General features: G+C 39.3%; 1 protein-coding gene across 1 annotated transcript; it reads right to left on the minus strand.

The window, feature by feature from the left end:
- Positions 1–1,443: 1,443 nt before the first annotated feature.
- Positions 1,444–16,844, minus strand: LOC124277960. Its single transcript, XM_046713681.1, has 9 exons — positions 16,158–16,844; positions 8,743–8,976; positions 7,041–7,156; positions 5,319–5,407; positions 4,892–5,017; positions 4,545–4,624; positions 3,870–3,974; positions 2,541–2,663; positions 1,444–1,819 (listed from the first exon to the last, which is right to left on the minus strand). Exons 1-9 carry the CDS (start codon positions 16,317–16,319, stop codon positions 1,724–1,726), a joined length of 1,131 nt encoding a protein of 376 aa, XP_046569637.1. The 5' UTR covers positions 16,320–16,844; the 3' UTR covers positions 1,444–1,723.
- Positions 16,845–18,422: the final 1,578 nt, after the last annotated feature.

Here is an 18,422-nt window from a genome sequence, read left to right on the forward strand (position 1 = left end):
CTATTTTTTTGTATCGCATCGTTTTTTGTAAAATACTTTCAGTTATGCTCTGCTGACTTGTGCCTAACCCGTTCCAATACTGAATACGACATGTGTTCCACTAGACAAGCATCTGGGGATTCATGTGCTCCACTAGACAAACATATGGGGATTCATGTGCTCCACTAGACAAGCATATTGGGATTCATGTGCTCCACTAGACTAGCATCTGAGGATTCATGTGCTCCACTAGACAAGCATCTGGGGATTCATGTGCTCCACTAGACAAACATATGGGGATTCATGTGCTCCACTAGACAAGCATCTGGGGATTCATGTGCTCCACTAGACAAACATATGGGGATTCATGTGCTCCACTAGACAAGCATATTGGGATTCATGTGCTCCACTAGACTAGCATCTGAGGATTCATGTGCTCCACTAGACAAACATATGGGGATTCATGTGCTCCACTAGACAAACATATGGGGATTCATGTGCTCCACTAGACAAACATATGGGGATTCATGTGCTCCACTAGACAAACATATGGGGATTCATGTGCTCCACTAGACAAGCATATTGGGATTCATGTGCTCCACTAGACTAGCATCTGAGGATTCATGTGCTCAACTAGACAAGCATCTGGGGATTCATGTGCTCCACTAGACAAACATATGGGGATTCATGTGCTCCACTAGACAAACATATGGGGATTACGGATCCCGACAGATCCCTTAATACCCTTGCAAGTCTGACGATGTGGCCCGAGTGATGAGACTCGGTGACACCATGGCAATTCTGAGTCCTACATACACATGTCATTATGTCCAGTAGAATGATGCAACAGACATGAGTATATGCAACACACGGAGAGAGTATTTGTCAAAATATACTTTATTCATAGAAGTCCTTCATAAAGAAATAAAACATGAAATATTTCATAAATATGTGTTACCGCATAAATGCAATAATTAGTAATATCAAATCAATGAAATGAAAGGTATCTAAGTAAGTATGTAACAATACAATGTGTTAAGTATTACAATACAACAACATACATGAGTTAGTGGGACGGGATTAGTACCATATACGTCTTTAAGATAATGGTGGAGTAATGATCTACAGTGACAAAGACTTCGTCTATGTGGTCTCATAATTAGTTGCTGGCCAAAGTAATATGGTTTCGTTGTACAGAGCCTTGGTTGTCTTCATCTATGTTCCTACTGACTGTTCTGTAACCGGTATCAAGATAGACTGCAGTGACCTTGAGGTTGTCGTTATACCCTGGGGATGTGTCCGTCCAGTGTACATTTACATGCAGGAAAGTGAGGTAGGTGAATGTTTGTGATTAACGACTAAATCATCTTTCAGCTGGAATTCAGGATTTGTTTGAAAAATTGATATTTCAAAAAGTTCAAAAACGTCACACATTTGCATAAATGAATATAAATATGCTTTTTGAAAGTATTAGTCACCGCGGTTTAAAACCAAACGAGATAACTGATTTTTTAATGATTATACTATTTCATGTTGATATATTTCACTGCTAATAGTAAGGCTTAATTGCTGTCACGTTGAACTTTTTAAAAAGTTATCAATTACGGTTGGTTTTTACACAGAGGCGATCTGTCAGTACTAAACAATCCCTTTCTTTCTACGGCCGATCAACCTCCGCTGCTGTGGTCGGTAGTGTTAGTAGATGTGTCTGTCGACATATGGAATGGTTGGGAAGATTTCACATTCATACAGCCTGGGAGTCATATATGCAGGTGAGCTGTCGTTGGAGACCACACACGCAGGCTGCACAGCCCATACGTGTGTTGGTTGTCGCCATCAGCTGCAAATAAATGAAAACATTGAACTATGTTAAAGTGTAAAGGAACTTTAATCATATACCAGTGTTCGAGTATAGGTGAGATGAAATTGGATTTAACGTCGTCCTTGAGAATATTTCGCTCATATGACGCCGTTTGTTCGAGTATAATTATTCCTAAGTTAATGTATACAAATATAATATTTGTCTAAAACAAACACTTTTGAACAAATTCTTATGCTGATTGAAGTTCCAAATGTACTGTGTTGTAGTATACTCTACGAATTTAACAACACATGAGATCGATGCTCATGCTATTGATCACTGGATTGTCTGGTCCAGACTCGATTATTTACAGACCGCCGCCATGTAGTTGGAATATTGCTGAGTGCAGCGTAAAACTTAACTCACTCACTCACTAACAACACATGTACGGAAACAAGTGGTTCCTCAACGACGCCAACATGCCTCAATACACAGGAAACTTCCGAACATTCTACCGCTACACTAGTATTTAGTGTATTCTATATCATAGTGTAGCAGTAGACTTTTCTAAAGTCTATATTTCTTCACCGACTTCGTTCAATTCGAAGTGTATGTTAATCATAACATAGAAAAACAATGTATGATTGCAAAAGTCTAGCTTTTTATTTCCAAAAGTTATTGTCCAAACGGTGATTCGAACCCCATGCCTAAATATATATTATGTTTGCGATACATTAAATCTGACAGATGAAATGCTTACATTGGTGTTGTGGTTGCATGTTGCAACGTCGTCTGGTGTCCGACACCCCGCTGTCAACAGCGTGGTTACTGTGTTGCTGCCCTCGTCCCCCCACTCATACACCAGCTGGTACAGGGGGTTCGTCTGTGGACACAAACATTCTCATAAAAAATCAACAAATCGAAGTTACTTACACGGACAATTTTGCAAGGTTGGTAGAGTTAGAGTACATTTAGCAGTTTCAAAGTTAGAAATGTAAATATAATAATAAATCATATAAATTGACATAAATTGAACAATATGATCGCCAGAGAGCAACCAGTCTCGATAATCCGCCCAAACACATTCCAGTGCTCACAAATACATATATATTTACACAGTAGCCTATATAAGTGTTTCCAAAGTGAGACATCGATATCTCTTAATCACGTTCTTGGTGATTCAGAATTAGCACACTAGCAATTAGTGAAAACGCTTAGAGTAGAAAATAGCTGTGAAAATTACATTTGACAATGAGTCATGATACCAGGTGTTAACGAAGAGGGTAAGCATGTCATTGCCCCATCGTTAACACCCACCTATCTTTTGCATTAGAAATAGGTAACTATTTTGTGGTGCCTATCATGACATGGCGACAGGCTCATAGTTATGAAGTATTCCAAAACCAAAGTGAGACATCGATATCTCTTAATCACGTTCTTGGTGATTCAGAATTAGCACACTAGGTGAAAACGCTTAGAGTGTCCATTTGACAATGAGTCATGATACCAGGTGTTAAAAGCGGGTAAGCATTTTGTCGTTAACCTCTTTTGCATTAGAAATAGGTAACTATTTTGTGGTGCCTATCATGACATGGCGACAGGCTCATAGTTATGAAGTATTCCAAAACTGGCGGTTGTGAGAAAGGGGTGTCCGTTAAAAAGTTTAAAGCGATTTAGTCCCTCTAAGCTATTACAGAGTGTGAAACGGGTATCTCTAGACTTCCTCCATAGATATACAAAATTCTAAAGCTAGCGGCTTCAGAGTATCGCTAAAATGAGTTTTATAGTGATACAGTATGCCTTAGCTGGCGGATTATGGACTGAGAAACCGGTATCTCTCAACAACCATAGTTTATAGTATACCCGAACAAGCGCCTCGAAAATGAGCAACATTTATCTCCAAACCTCATGCACAGCGATACAGTATTTCTAAGCGTTTTCGGACTGGGAGACGGGTATCTCTAAACAACATTCATATTATTATTATATATAACTATTCCTAAGCTTGAAGTTTCCGAGTGAGAAACGGGATAACAGTATATACTTTTCAAGAGAGAAACGGGAGTTTCCGTAGACAGGATTAACTTACTGCGCCTGTTTTCCCAAAGTTGGTGTAGGCAGTGCGGGGTCCTGGGTATTCAATGTCGCAGCGGATGACGTAGTTCGCCCATTGCTCCAGCTCATCACTCCAAGTCTGTAACAAGAATGTCTACGTCAAACACAAGCCAATAATACAAGGATATATCACAAGTTGCTCCAAATAAATACTCACACATACTTTATATGTCAGCATCTCCACCGTGTGTTAATGGATCAACCGAGTAGCATGGAACACACATCTTAAAACAGTTAAGGCAACTTCTTCGTGACCTGACCTGAAGTCTCCCTCCTGTGTTGTAACGGACAAACCTCCAGTGTAGCGATATGTTATACATAAACACACAATGCTTTTTTAGAGAGTGCTCAAATGTAACGTATATTGAATCTGACATTAAATCTTCTTATTAAAGTACAAATTCTAGTACTTTGGAGGCTTGAAACTATAAAAATAGGGCACCAAATTGTCAAAGTCGGCGATGTCCTAACCCAGTCAACCAATGTCAGGATTCCAATAACTAAGGAAGTATAATCCCAAGTATAACATTTTTACAAATTATACGTGTTTTAACAATCCCACATGCCTGTGGATACCAGTGTTAATCTGTTTTAGATGAGGTTCTAAACTAACATGAAGATCATGCGAATATGGAGTCTGTGTACATACCACTGGATAAGCCGAATCTTTGGCTCTCAGGTTGTTTGTGACGAGCAGGATAAAGTGCACTTCTTGGGTTGTCATATTGGCTGGATAAGAGAAAAGCTATATACAAAAAATGACTAAGTGACGCAAGAAACACTGCATACGGAATCTTAATTCTCCAAGTAGAATACCCGACAACCATCCAATTATCATATACTCATAGCATATACTTGTGATGTGAGACTTAAATAAATTATCGGTCTGTCTGTTATCTGGAAAGGCGTGGCTGTTTGGCCGGGATTAAATGTGAAAGTACTACATGAAGCGTGTAAGTTTGTAATGGACTATGAGACTAGGACTGGTGTACTCACCAAAGCAGACCGATGGAACAACAGGCGGTTCAATGGCGGGCACCCTCACTGGAACGTTGTCCACTCCACTACCCCCGGGAGCGACTTCAGGTCCGAGTATGTTCTGAGCTTGCAAGGTCTGTATCTCTTTAACAACAACGTTGTATCAACTGTATTTCGTTGTGAGGTACATCCTGGCCTTGGCGATATAACTCGTTTTATAAATATACAGAAAATTATTATAACGAATTCAAAAGGACCAATAACTTAATTCGTTATAACGCTAGTTTGCTATTTGCATTTCGACCAACATATCAGCAAGTGCTCGGAACTTGAAAAAAATGTTCGTTTTGTCATCCAGTTAGTAGTACGCGTGTTCGGTATGCAGGTATGTAACTGTCTTCTGGAGAATTCACTTTGGGAAGATAAACTTGGAAAGAATACTTACTACACAGACCAGCTTCACACATCGACCCCAGAGGGCAGTTGGTACACGCCAAGCCAGGGGTATAGGGGAAATCATTTGTCATTTCACCCCTGAAAATAGCAATACTCCACATTAGTACACTTGAATCATACACGTGTTATCATTCCCACTGAAACATTGACATCGGACTTACGTAGTTTATAAAAACACTGGCCATTGTCTACGTCTCCTTGAGTTATGTAAGTGATCTTTGACTTCATTGTTTGTGGATGCATCTCATTTCCGTATTATAATGTCGTCAGTTAACATTCAACAAGCATGACCACTTACTCATCGGCTATAAGATATAAGTAGAACGCCAGTTTTGTTACTTAGGGACTGTTCATAATTAATGGATATGGTGTTCTCTGCTTTTGATTGATCACATCATTTCGTTCACTGATCTTGTACCAAAGTGGCAGTGGGGTAGTCAACTGGTTAAAGCGCCCGTTCGATACGACGAAGGCCTGGGTTCGAAGCCCATTTCAGATATGTCTTGTCATGTTTATGACATAATATCATACCTGGAGTAAATGTGATAGAATAGAATGCCACAGAATATGTATAATTCTTTTGACATAAGCGGCAAGTCGCTTACATGGCGACATGCTATTGTAATATAAACCCTGGATCTGTTCCATGTCTGATTAGAGAGACGTGAGCTGGATTCACGACGAAGCCTTGTTTACCCAAACTCTTAACTCAATGTATGCAGTAAGATGCTCCATCTTTATAGTGCTCGAAAATCTTTTTCAAAATTGCCTTGTAACAGTTTGCCTCGGAATATGAATTTTATTTCGCGTTAATGAATTGTCACGGACTGTGAACGATGTGTGTATCTGACGGATCATAGAAATAAATACAAGCCATAAAACCAACACAGGAATAACTACATATCCTTGCCGAAAACACCGAGTTTATTGTCTCAACTCAGTCCTCCACACCTTTGGTATAAGTCACTTCGCTAGATCGACTAACCGTTGGTAAACCGCACAGTACCTCCCAGATTTATTTATTTATGTCAGAGAGTCGAGGACCTGAGATGTTTTCCAAGTTAGGAAGACGCCTTATAATCTCCTGTAGCATTGTATACTAATGCCTTCCCCAGTCACCCTGAGGTACACATCATAAGCATTTCTCATTGTGTCTACTGTTACACACAAAAACTGTCTTTAGGTCTGATTACAGTGATGAACATTTCTCTGTGTGACAGACAGCTTTGACTAAATATTTCCGAGAATACGTCTGAATCCTTTGCTTGTCTGGTATTACAGAGTCCATTACTAATTTGCCGCACGGCACCTCGATTCTTTTTAATAGGGAATGTCAATAATCGACGTTATAGAATATCTAAGTCTGGACAGTTTTTGGCAATCGATTTAACATTTTGTACTCAAAACACTAGGCGTCTAGACTGTAAACATTAAAAAATACATCATTTTCAAGGATAGTACCTGTCTCAAATTCTAAAATATAAACGAAAACATTTTAACAACATCCATAGCAACTTTATGTGAAATGTGTTAACTCGGCCTGAAGGACGGAAAGCATAGCGCCTGTTTTTGAGGCTTTTTGTATCCTCTCACCACTTTGTGTAGGGTCATGTCCTGCCGATATAATTTCACGCTTAATGGACGCTTCAAACTTCCTAAAAAACTTCAAACATTGTACCATGCTGTAGTTAATGCAACTGAAAACACTCACTTTGGGGAATAAAAGCAAGCAAAGAGCGTCGTGTAACGCTTCTCATAAGCGCCAGCCTGCATCCGGTAGCATCTGTTCATAGCACACCCGACCCTGGTGGAGGTGGACCACACCACCTGTAGAAGGAAGAACGATAAATGTATAGATCTCTACAACAGTTTGTTTTCTATGGTCGTTCTGAACAACATTGTACACATATGAAAAACGTTGAATAAAAGTAACAGCAGACGTACGTATATATACCACAGCGATGGAATTTACGAGTAAGGATCATATTTGGGGATTCATTTTTTCTGGATATAAAGAAGTTTAAAATGTTGTGATTAAACGGATATCAAACTACTTATAATGGCCCTATGTCCCCAGAAGAATATGCCTAGCCCATTCTGGCGGGATCATATCCAAATTGCGTAGACCGATGCTCATGCAGTTGATCACTGGATTGTCTGGTCAAGGCTCGATTATTTACAGAGCGCCGCCATATAGCTGGAATAATGCTGACTGTGGTGTTAAACAACGAACCGAGGACACCAGATTGACACATTTTCGATTCCTAAAGGTTGGCGACGCATGAAGATCGTACGTACAAATGCAGAGCAATTCCGATGTTGTTTTAGTCCACAATCTTTTTGCGTTCGACTTAGAACAGACAATTGAAGACTATCACATGATCTCATCGTCAAACATATCACCTCAAATTATTAGAGCAATGTGAGTGAAAATGAGTTGAATCAAGGAAAATGCTGCCTATAATATGATATTCTCTCATAAGTTGTAAATTAAGAACCGATTTACGAGAGGCTTTCAAAAAGTAGTGAGCCTCGCACAGAAAATGATACAAATACAGCTGTTTTTATGTTTTATTTTTCTACATATTATCTGTCAACCTCTAGCAAATTGGTTTTGGTATGTTCCACCCTCACGATCCCCATTTTGTTTGATTTGCATCGTGAACTTCAGGAAACAAAATATGCAAGAAACATTTGTGTGCGTTTGAGATAGGTAGAAGTCCGCTAGACTCAGACTTAGACATTAAAGTATATAAAAAGGCCATAAGATACTACATGTGCAATCGCTAAATACAGTGACTCCCCCTTCATGTGCTGAAAAGGCTTGTTTTGTAGACACTACCCACCCCCTTCCAGATGACATAATCATAAGGACATAACATATTCCAATGTTTTCACTATTCATACATGATGCCAAAGGTTCAAACTAAATACTGAATGGTCACTCAAGTGTCAGCTCTCAATATATTGTAAACAGTGCCAGCTTAAACATCTGGACACAATGTTTTTGAAAGACTAAAATGGGGGTGACCTTAAAGAAACAGCCCCCGTCTAAATCTAAATCAAGCAATCCCGATCTTTGAGTGTTGATTATGACTGGAAGTCATCCAATACCATACTGAACATATTTGATATGATTTTATCTGAGGGCATATCATTATCCAAGAGGTACCAAATGACATCTCGTTTTTCATTTTCTGCAATTATTTTACAAATATTATACCTCAATGTGTTGCGATGACTAATATCTCGTTAACCACATTACCCATTTGTGAAATTTTGGATATGGCTTTGCTAATGATTGATTCTTTCCTAATAAAATAGAAGCTTTTCAAACATTGGACATCGAGAATATAATTAGGCTCATCACTTTCTTATCGCCCCTTGTAAGTGTAGCACATGCATCTACCTACCTGCGAGTACGCGCACGCACTGCCACAGTCTTTTCCATACCGGAAGTAGGCTTTATCACCATCCCACGTCGCGATGGCCTTGCGGACGGTCCGATCAATTCCATTCCACGTTTGAACGAGGTGGTTTGCATAGTACAGGTTCTGGCCACAGTCGGTGATGTAGGAGGGAGCGCGCTCATATCGGCAACTCTTCACCCAGTTCTCAGCAGCCTTGGAGAGGCCGTCATCCCACACCTGCAAATGGTGAAAGCAAGATTAGTGAGTGAGTGAGTTTAGTTTTACGCCGCACTCAGCAATATTCCAGCTATATGACACCGGTCTGTTAAATAATAGAGCCTGGAAAAGACAATCCAGTGATCAACAGCATGAGCATCGATCTAGTACGCAATCGGGAACCCACGACATGTGTCAACCAAGTCAGCGAGCCTGACCACCTGATCAAGATAGTCGCTTCTTACGACAAGCATGGGTTACTGAAGATCAATTCTAACCGGATCTTCACGGGTGAAAGCAAGACTAAAGAAACCATGTATCATGGGGACACGAGTGTGCTGGGACACCTATAACTGCTCTTAATGTTCTTATACATGTACATTGTTAAATATCGTATTTGTAACCCCGCAACTTATTGCATTATAGATATTTGAAACAGTTGTTCGTTTAGACCATGTTCGCTTCTAAGTGATCAGAAAGTTTGTAATATCTTTCTTCGTGATATCTGGAGCTGATGTATATAGCATTATTATTGTGCAAGAAACACGGTACCTTAATTTAAATTGTTGTAACCATCCCCAGCATATTGTGTTTGTCTGTCTATTGCAGTCTATATATATTAGCCTAGTATATTAGCCAATAATGGTTGTCACCCCCTTCAATTTCTTTTATTGGAGAGGGTGTGTGGGATTGGGGTGGGGAGGGGGGTGACAACCATTATTGGCATGTGTATATGGGCGACACATCATGCATACATATGCATCTACTTCGCTTACAGTCATGGCTTAGGGATTTGATAAACAAATGTTTGAAATACTGCAAAACCTTGACATGTGAATTAGGTTTCTTTATATTTACGAACTAATCCATCGATGAATAGGATTTCATTGGACTTACACATGTCAGATCATTCTTACCCCAATCTTAATTGAGTCAATTATCCAACCACAGATACGTTTTTACAAGCTGGTGCAGGAATGAATGATGATTAATAGACATAATCAAATCCAACAACATATTTTCAACTGCATTAAAAACAAACACGATACACTTTCTGACGCCCCTCAGTTTGGTTCAGTCGTAACACGCTATGGAAGAGTATAGTTAATTACTGTTCCAGTCAAACAATTAAAACATAGGCGTATGCGACATGAGTGAGTGAGTGTGGTTTTACACTGCTTTTATCAATATTCCAGCAGTATCACGGCGGGGGACACCAGAAATGGGCTTCACACACTGTACCTATGTGAGGAATCGAACCCGGGTCTTCAGCGTGACGAGCAAACGCTTTAACCACTAAACCACAACACCACCCCCTCCGCCCCCCACAGGCGACATGACTGGTTCAGATGTATGACAGACTATTTTGTACAATATCACAGTGCTTGTCCCGCGTGACTATGCTTAGGGTGTTATATCTAACCCTGACGTTATCCAGCATAAACACTAATGTGGCCTGAACATTGATACTTGTCTGCTTGTTTAAACAATGTTTGGGAAATGTGTCCAGTAGTTACCGTCACCCAGACTGTCACCTGACTGACCACAGCATACAGTAAACACAATGGACGTAATTTTATCTGAACACGAGGGGAAAGGGGCACCTGTGGTCAAATGTTTTTTTACATTCTTCACGAATGTCCATACTGAATGGTGTACATGGCTAATGACCGTGCACATGTCTCCGTGCCCTGTGCGTTGTTGTTCAGCTATGTGGACAGCGTCCAGGAGAAGCAACACTACATAATACCACACCTGACTGTGGTAACAGGTTACATTCACCGGTACATGACATGTTCCCTGGTTATGCAGTATTTCATGTGGCATGCCTTTTATCTAATAGGAAAATGCAACATTTGTACAAGATATGAAAACATGAAGTGAAGGTAGTAACGTGCTGTATGTGGTTAGAACTGGAGACACGACATTGTTCTTCCCACGAACAAAATACAAACATTTAAAGCACTGTCTACGAAAACACCCCATGGAGACTTGGTGTTGAATTACAGATAGGCCTGTTTTAAAAGGTAAAGGTTCTTCTTCAATCATTTGAGTGTTGCATAAATTATCAGTTGTGTAATCAGCTCCGTCAGCTTGTCAACCATAGTTCCGGCTGGGACTGCTGCTATATTTACGCTTTCAGCTAAACCCCTGCACTGTTCATTTGTCCTGACCTGAAGTCAGTGGCCATTCACAGGCTGACACAGCTGGGTTTATCTCATGAGGTCTGACAGTGAACAGGATCATCGACTCAGTGACAGACAGAGAAGATTACCATTGTCTGTGTGTGTGACAAATGAACTGTCACGTCATAGAGAGATAACCTGGTTATCGGTACACATGTGCCAAGTCTACCTGTGTACTGATTCCACCAGCACATATAGAAAAGGGTTTAGGACTGTGTTTAACTGACTTTAATCTGGTATGAATATATACGGACATTAAAGGTCACATGCAACCAAAAAATCAAACATAATTAAAACACAATTATCACTTATTCATGACATATAATATACATTGCTGGTTATGAAAAAAACATAAAAACAAAATTATAAGCGTACAATCGCAAATCAAAAGTGCAATATTTTGTACTTGGGTGTACTTCCCAAGAAACGAAGCAGCCGGGATACCGAACCCAGTCAGTGCGGGTGGTTGTGCACTCAAGTGTAACGGCTGGTTCATTTGCCGATGCTCACGGCTCATTGTGTGTGTATTATATAGAGATGTTGGGTTTTGTAAATACATGCTCATTTTTTGTGTATAACATTTTGCAATCAACAGACATCATAACATGTCATGTGTACAAGTATCACACCTGCCTGTCTGTGTAATTACATAATGTGACAGAGACCGAACTCGGGCCATAAATCAATGCGTTTTGTTTATGGTGTATAGCCTGATAGGTGTTAAGTTCAAATTGCATGTGGTCAGTGATTGAAATTGTGTATTGAATATGGTCATTAGCAGACAGGCAGGCAGACACACAGGTGTCAATAAAACAAGACATTGAGTTTTGTCTGTGACAGCGACATATCTATATCACAGTTAAAAATTCTGTCAACGCTAAATAATGACATTGCTTTTAAGTATCGAACTGAGAAAGTGACTCGGTAAGAAGAACGTGTGGAGAATAGACAAATGAAATTATATAAACAGTTAAATCGGTAATCTACTGTAATAACATATAAAAAGCTCGCGCCTGTGAAATATCATCAAAACATTAGAAAAATAGCTCTCACCAAAGCCACCACCGAATTCACCGGACAACCCGCTTCCAAACTCCGCGAACCTATTTCACTGCGCATGTGCTATGAGCGCAGCCCAGCTGTTGAAACCACTTCAATTCCCCCAAGTGCTGGAGGAAAGTTAGTGAATCGTTTGAAATACGATTTCGCGCGGGTTTTTTCATCGCGTTATTTTCCAACTTTACAAGTTGAATTTGCATTTTTGATGATTTATTTCTGTAAGTCCATACCGAAAGGTATCAGAATCTGCAAAGTTGTGTTTTAGGTTGCATGTGACCTTTAACAGATTTCAGTTGTCACTGAATGCAAAATGTTGTACTACCATATCTTACACACAGTCTGCAATACGGCATTTCATTCACCATTAAGTCTAATGACGGAAATGTCCATTGAGCAACAATCATCTCGAAGTAGTTCTTTATCTAACCGGAAGGTCTCTTGACCTTGACCCCGGTCTCCTACATTAGACCCTATGTGTGGTATCTGCGGTCACATTGTTCCTTACATGCAATGTTAGCTACAACTGATCTTGAATATTTGCATTACCCATTCACTTAAAACAGTTGCATAATCATATTAGTAATTCAGCTGACACAATAACGTTATTTCAAAAGGTCAGTGAGACGTCGCTTTGTCACGAAAACAAAAGACATGTACGCCTGTTCTTTTTCCGTTTCATGTTTATGCATGAATTAACTTATTACCCGAGCAGTGATATTGCTATTTTTTATCCACATATAACTGCATGTAATGAAGCCTTGATTGAAAGTGTCAAAATCATACAACAGAGTTAAGCTGTTAACAGTGTTATGTGACACTCAGCTAACTCCCGAACAAGTAACTCCCCATTTCTCAGCTTAACATTTCAACAAATTCGTGCAGACGAGGATATGCTGAGATTATTTCCAACAAACATGCAACAAAAGTATGGAGTTGTTGTTGCATTCCACAACATGAGCCATCAACGCGGGCAACCGGGGGTTCCCGTTGTATTGCCTTTCGCCTGTCTGATGTAGGCCAATACACAAGGATAAACCCATTAGTCAAGGTATCTGCCTCCTCCCTCCGGAGGGTCTTACAGTAATGATATTAGCGCCTTCAAGGCAGGTCTATTGTTACATAGCGTGTGCTAGTAGTCCAGTTCCAGATATATATCGGACTGTATTTATCCTGTGTCTAATGGTCGTTTCCGTTGTCCGTCTCCCGCGTGAAACAAAATGATACGTTGAGGAGTCTGTAAGGCATCTCTGACTACCTACTTGTCATTGACATCACAGCTCATAGCGATGTTACATGATATTCTTTTTCATGGTATGGTACGAAGGCTATACATTTAGGTAAAACTTTGTCTATAATGTCGGTTCACCTCATGCTCTAAGTATAATTATACCATATTCGTTTTCACTACTTTTTTGCTTTGCTCCATGGTAGTGTTCTAAGAAGAGTGTACCTTTTCGTCAGCTTGGATTTATGTGCAGACAAACCCTGACCTCCACTGGTGGCAATGATGTGATACCTTGCGTTAGGTTGGATAATGAAGACGTGTACATCTTGATTAAACATGAAAGGAACTAATTCTTTAACACATATATAACATGTAAAAGTAAGAAGTGTTGTCACGGTTTAAGTTTCTCACTTGAAATATATCTGGTTTCTATCCGTTTTTGTGCAATTGAGACTCACATTTCCATCAGGCATCAGTTCCATCATGGAACTGGGGGTACAGACTTGGATCCTTAGTATTAGTGACACTTTGAATTATTCCTCACATAATGCTTATTTCAAGACAAGGCGTTCTGATGCACACAATGTATTGATAGAAATTGTAGATTGAAATCAGATTAGTGGATATAAACAGCGTGTTTGCTGGACTACCTGACATTATGACTACACATATTACTATTATCTGAACTCATAATAAGAACCGTTTTACAACTAGTTAATAACGTTACACGAAACTGTGTCAGGAAGTGAACATTACTCAGGAAACGAGATTTATGCTACAGAATTATATAATGTATGTACACATATACATGTTACTGTGTCGGTTAGTAACACTTGGGACATATTGTGAACATTATACAGACAAAGACAACGTAAAATGAATACCACCGTGGAACTAGTGAGACTCAGACGTCGCACCTGGATCAACAAGACCATGTACATTGTTTGTGATTATGATACGTACAAAATCTTTGATGACAGCATATTTTTACGAACCATCATTTTTATATGTCGGGAAATCCGATATTTATAAACAGTCAGCTGTTATGTTGCGATGATAATCACAATGTTTGCTAAGATAGGGTCAAACTGTGTCCATGTACGTAGCTAGTGAGGCGACATCATATATTATTTAGCCTTTAACATATGAATAATAAATGACTAAATAGATTATTGAGTACATTTAATCTATCTGTTTGTAAATAGAGTAATATTTTCGAATCAGTAACTTTAGAGTAAAATTTGATGTTGATGTTGGAATCGTGTGTCGTATCACCTGGTTATACCTGAATGCCTAGTACACATGAAATACTACAGTATACTGACAGAATAATTACATACATATTTAACAAGGAATGCCAAAACAATATTTCGGTCGACAACTTACCTAATCATAAAATATGATAATTTGAAACATAATATTCTGTGGATATTGTATATAGTAAGGCGATAAATTAGGCAGTGGAGAACACATATCTATTACGGTTTCTTGACAACCAAAATATCACCGTCCTTGAAGCATGTATTTCATATATATGTTATTATCGTGTCCATGCGGGGATGCGTTGTAATACACATGTGTTACTTGAGTGGGTGTGACAGCTTCATGCAGCTCACTTCTTGGTAGGTAACACCATGGCAGATGCAATTATAGCTTGCGGTAAGGTTTGAGTTGCCCCTAACGTGAAATGTACCACGGTGTGTCATTCTCAAGTGTGTGGTTACGTGAAATCTACATCTGCACATATACAGTTGAGGTTGTTACCTGTCACTTGTCATGCAGACACCCAAACCACGTCAGTATCACACAGACTGACGCGCGGGCCGATCAGATAACATAGTGGTATCTTAACACTGTGTCCTTTATGTACTGTAGTCAACAGGGAAAAGATCATTGTCCCAGTTCACATCAGTACTCCCGTCTAAGGCATGAAGTCAGCGGGTTTCCAATTTGCTTACTCAGACAAAACAGAATCAAGAATGCACTTTGACTGAAAAGGACATTTATGCTAATATTCACAGATAAATGTTTAAACTTCATCATGTGTTAAATAAAACACATTTTATGTTATTTTTATCACGGGAATATAGTATAACTGTGTTTGTTTTACATCACATAACGCACGTGGTAATTTGTGTATTATTCAAGATGGAACACAGAGCATAGGAACCGTATTTGTTAACAAATCGTCAGCGTTGATGCTTAGCAGCTGTTATCCAGCCTCATGGGATATGTAGTCATGAAAATACGTCTACCTTTTAGGTCACCACTGTCACTGAATAAAGTCTACCGACAACGCGCGACATGTGCGGTGTCATAAATTGTCACAAGCCAATCAGCCAGACATGAGCGAAGTACTCTCGGCTCTGTTAGATGATCATCACATAACTCATGACAACATGGCTTTTTTTAAAATATGACTATACTGAGTGATAAAGTTCCAAACCTGTTTTATACATTTGTACATGTATATATATACTGAGGGAAACAAATACGGGAACGCCTCTCAATCGCAGTGTTCCTTTACTTATTCTCTGTTTTTTGTCAAAACAGTGCAATACACTGCTTCTGAAGAAACCTGGATACGAATAAAGGAACACTTATCTAGTTATGTGTTCCCTTATTTGTTTCTGTCAGTATATATACAAGCAGTTAAGGATAGACAACAGTTTGTTTCAGATAGAAGAATATTGGGTAATATACCATGTTCAATTTATGTAAAGTTTTCTTACCATTTCCCGCATGTCGGAAGCGCCAACTTCTCTTCTGATTTCATTATGTCTGTCTACTATTTTACCATAATATGCACTGATGCCCACTAGTTCCGCTGTACATAAAGGTAACAGCAACACTACGAGAGCCAGCATGTTGTACAACTGCTCACAGACACCCATCGTCACAGAGGAACTTCAGCACTCGAACTAGAAAGCGGCTTCCTGATGTCACCCTTCTGAAGGCAGAGGCTTCGTGTCCAGAAGGCACCTCCCCGCCGTTTTATAAACAGTCCCGGCTGAAAAAGCCGATATCTCGATTCGAAATCATTGATATCGATACACTGCATATACCCGGCTTTGTGCTCGCAGACAGTTGTTAATATTCATGGAAAAATAGCCAAGGAATTTGAGACATGGGAGCCGTGCAAGAGAGTCCCCTTGCTACACTATATTGTCACAACAGGACTCCGTTGAAGCTTGGAGCGTGTGTTAGGCTAGTCTCTCGACGAGCGCTTGTCTCACCTCGGTTAGACTGGCCTGGGTCCACTTTCAGAGGAGTGTGTGAAACAGATCGTTAGCGATAACCATATAACTAACAGAGACATTAGTCTAGCTACAGTAGCGATATCTGTCACATTGGGAATAACTCACGTATGCATTAAATAACCTCTGTATCATTAGGTTAATTGAAGGCATGTATTACCTCAACATCAAAACAATCAAAGAGTTGATATATTTCACATCCAATCTGTCAATGATGGTGCCTAACTTCCAAAATGTACATCGTTTGTCCATCAGGTGTATGTGCTGATTTATCTATTCTTTGCCGTTTGGATTCACGTGGAAATGCGCAATATAGTTATACATAAATTTTCACGTGTTTGTGAAATCATTACAAATCCCATTGCACAATTCCTCAAGTGGGTAAAGTGTCCAACTCGTAACACACTTGACATAATAAATATCACTTCCTCTTGATACAATCAGCAAACACAACGCAATAATAATGCCATTGCTAAATTATTAACGAGGTCCACACTTAAATTAATGGCTTATTGCTGAACTGTTTGGAAAACAGTGGACGCTTAAGTTTACATTAGATTCAAAATGTTAAATCTGCGGTCTTTTAGTTTCTAAACTGGAACATATTCTTTCTGACCACGCTGTGTGTGATATGAAAGACGGCAGCAAGGGGGAAGATATATAACCCTAAAACAAATATTGCATGCCGATATTTGTATATAATAAATCATTTCACGCGAGTTTGCTCGGGCAAGAGTGTGTTCCAAACGTCAATGAACTGTACTAACCCCAGTAAGACGGATGTGCGCCTGGGTGAGACGATGAGCTGATCAAAGCTTTGGGGACAATAAATTCATATAAACATTGTACCTATGTTTCAGCGAGTTTGTTAATATTTTTAACATGCATCACCATTTCAGTGTGTTAATGTTTTGTAATGAGGTATAGCACTCCGTGTTACGTGATAGTGCAGTCCTGTATAGCATAAAGGTAAAATGCTGGCGCTGCACGTTCGTATTATTATGTTGACAAGTACAATTGTTTTCAAGTTAGCACACTGAAGTTAACTCCCACCTCCATATAGTACTTAATGGAATATGCTATGAGTGTGATAGTCAAATTATAAAGCACCTTTATCCTACTAATACCAGTAGCTGGAAATTAGATTCAGTAATTGGATTACTGTGCTAATTTTCTTACATCTGATTTTTCACATTATTTTTATTTTTGGCATTTTTTTAACTTTTCAGCTGATATGTTCAGCGTGATTTGTAAGTGCTACACATTAAGATACTGTTCAAAATATTACTTTTCTTATACATAACCCTGAACAAAGTTTTTATTTGCAAGATATATATGAATGCGTGTGAAATATAGTACCAACACTGACACACATACTCTCTTTTAACGCCAGTGTACATTTGGGCAAATGCCAACCAAATTAGCCAAATAGTATCTGTTATGTCTATAACAGACTTTCATTCAGATTGAATCATGGTATTTTCCTTCAAACCGATACTATTCTTTTTTTATAAGTGACATTTTTCTCAAACACAGACCTCCCTCCAGACTAAATACTTGTTCACTTTGCTAATACCCTCACATCCCAACCTACTGAAATGTGAAATCTGATCGTCGAGGCTTAATGAGACACAAAGCAAAGAGAACATATTACTCTTTCTTGGCGGTTGTACAATTCGCCAAACTATTGTTCATGTCACATTACATTTCAAACACGGAGTGGCGTTGATTTCATGTGTA

This window comes from Haliotis rubra, unplaced genomic scaffold, assembly GCF_003918875.1.
Source record: "Haliotis rubra isolate DU_JTF1 unplaced genomic scaffold, ASM391887v1 Scf23, whole genome shotgun sequence".
Classification (NCBI taxonomy): Eukaryota; Metazoa; Mollusca; class Gastropoda; order Lepetellida; family Haliotidae; genus Haliotis; species Haliotis rubra.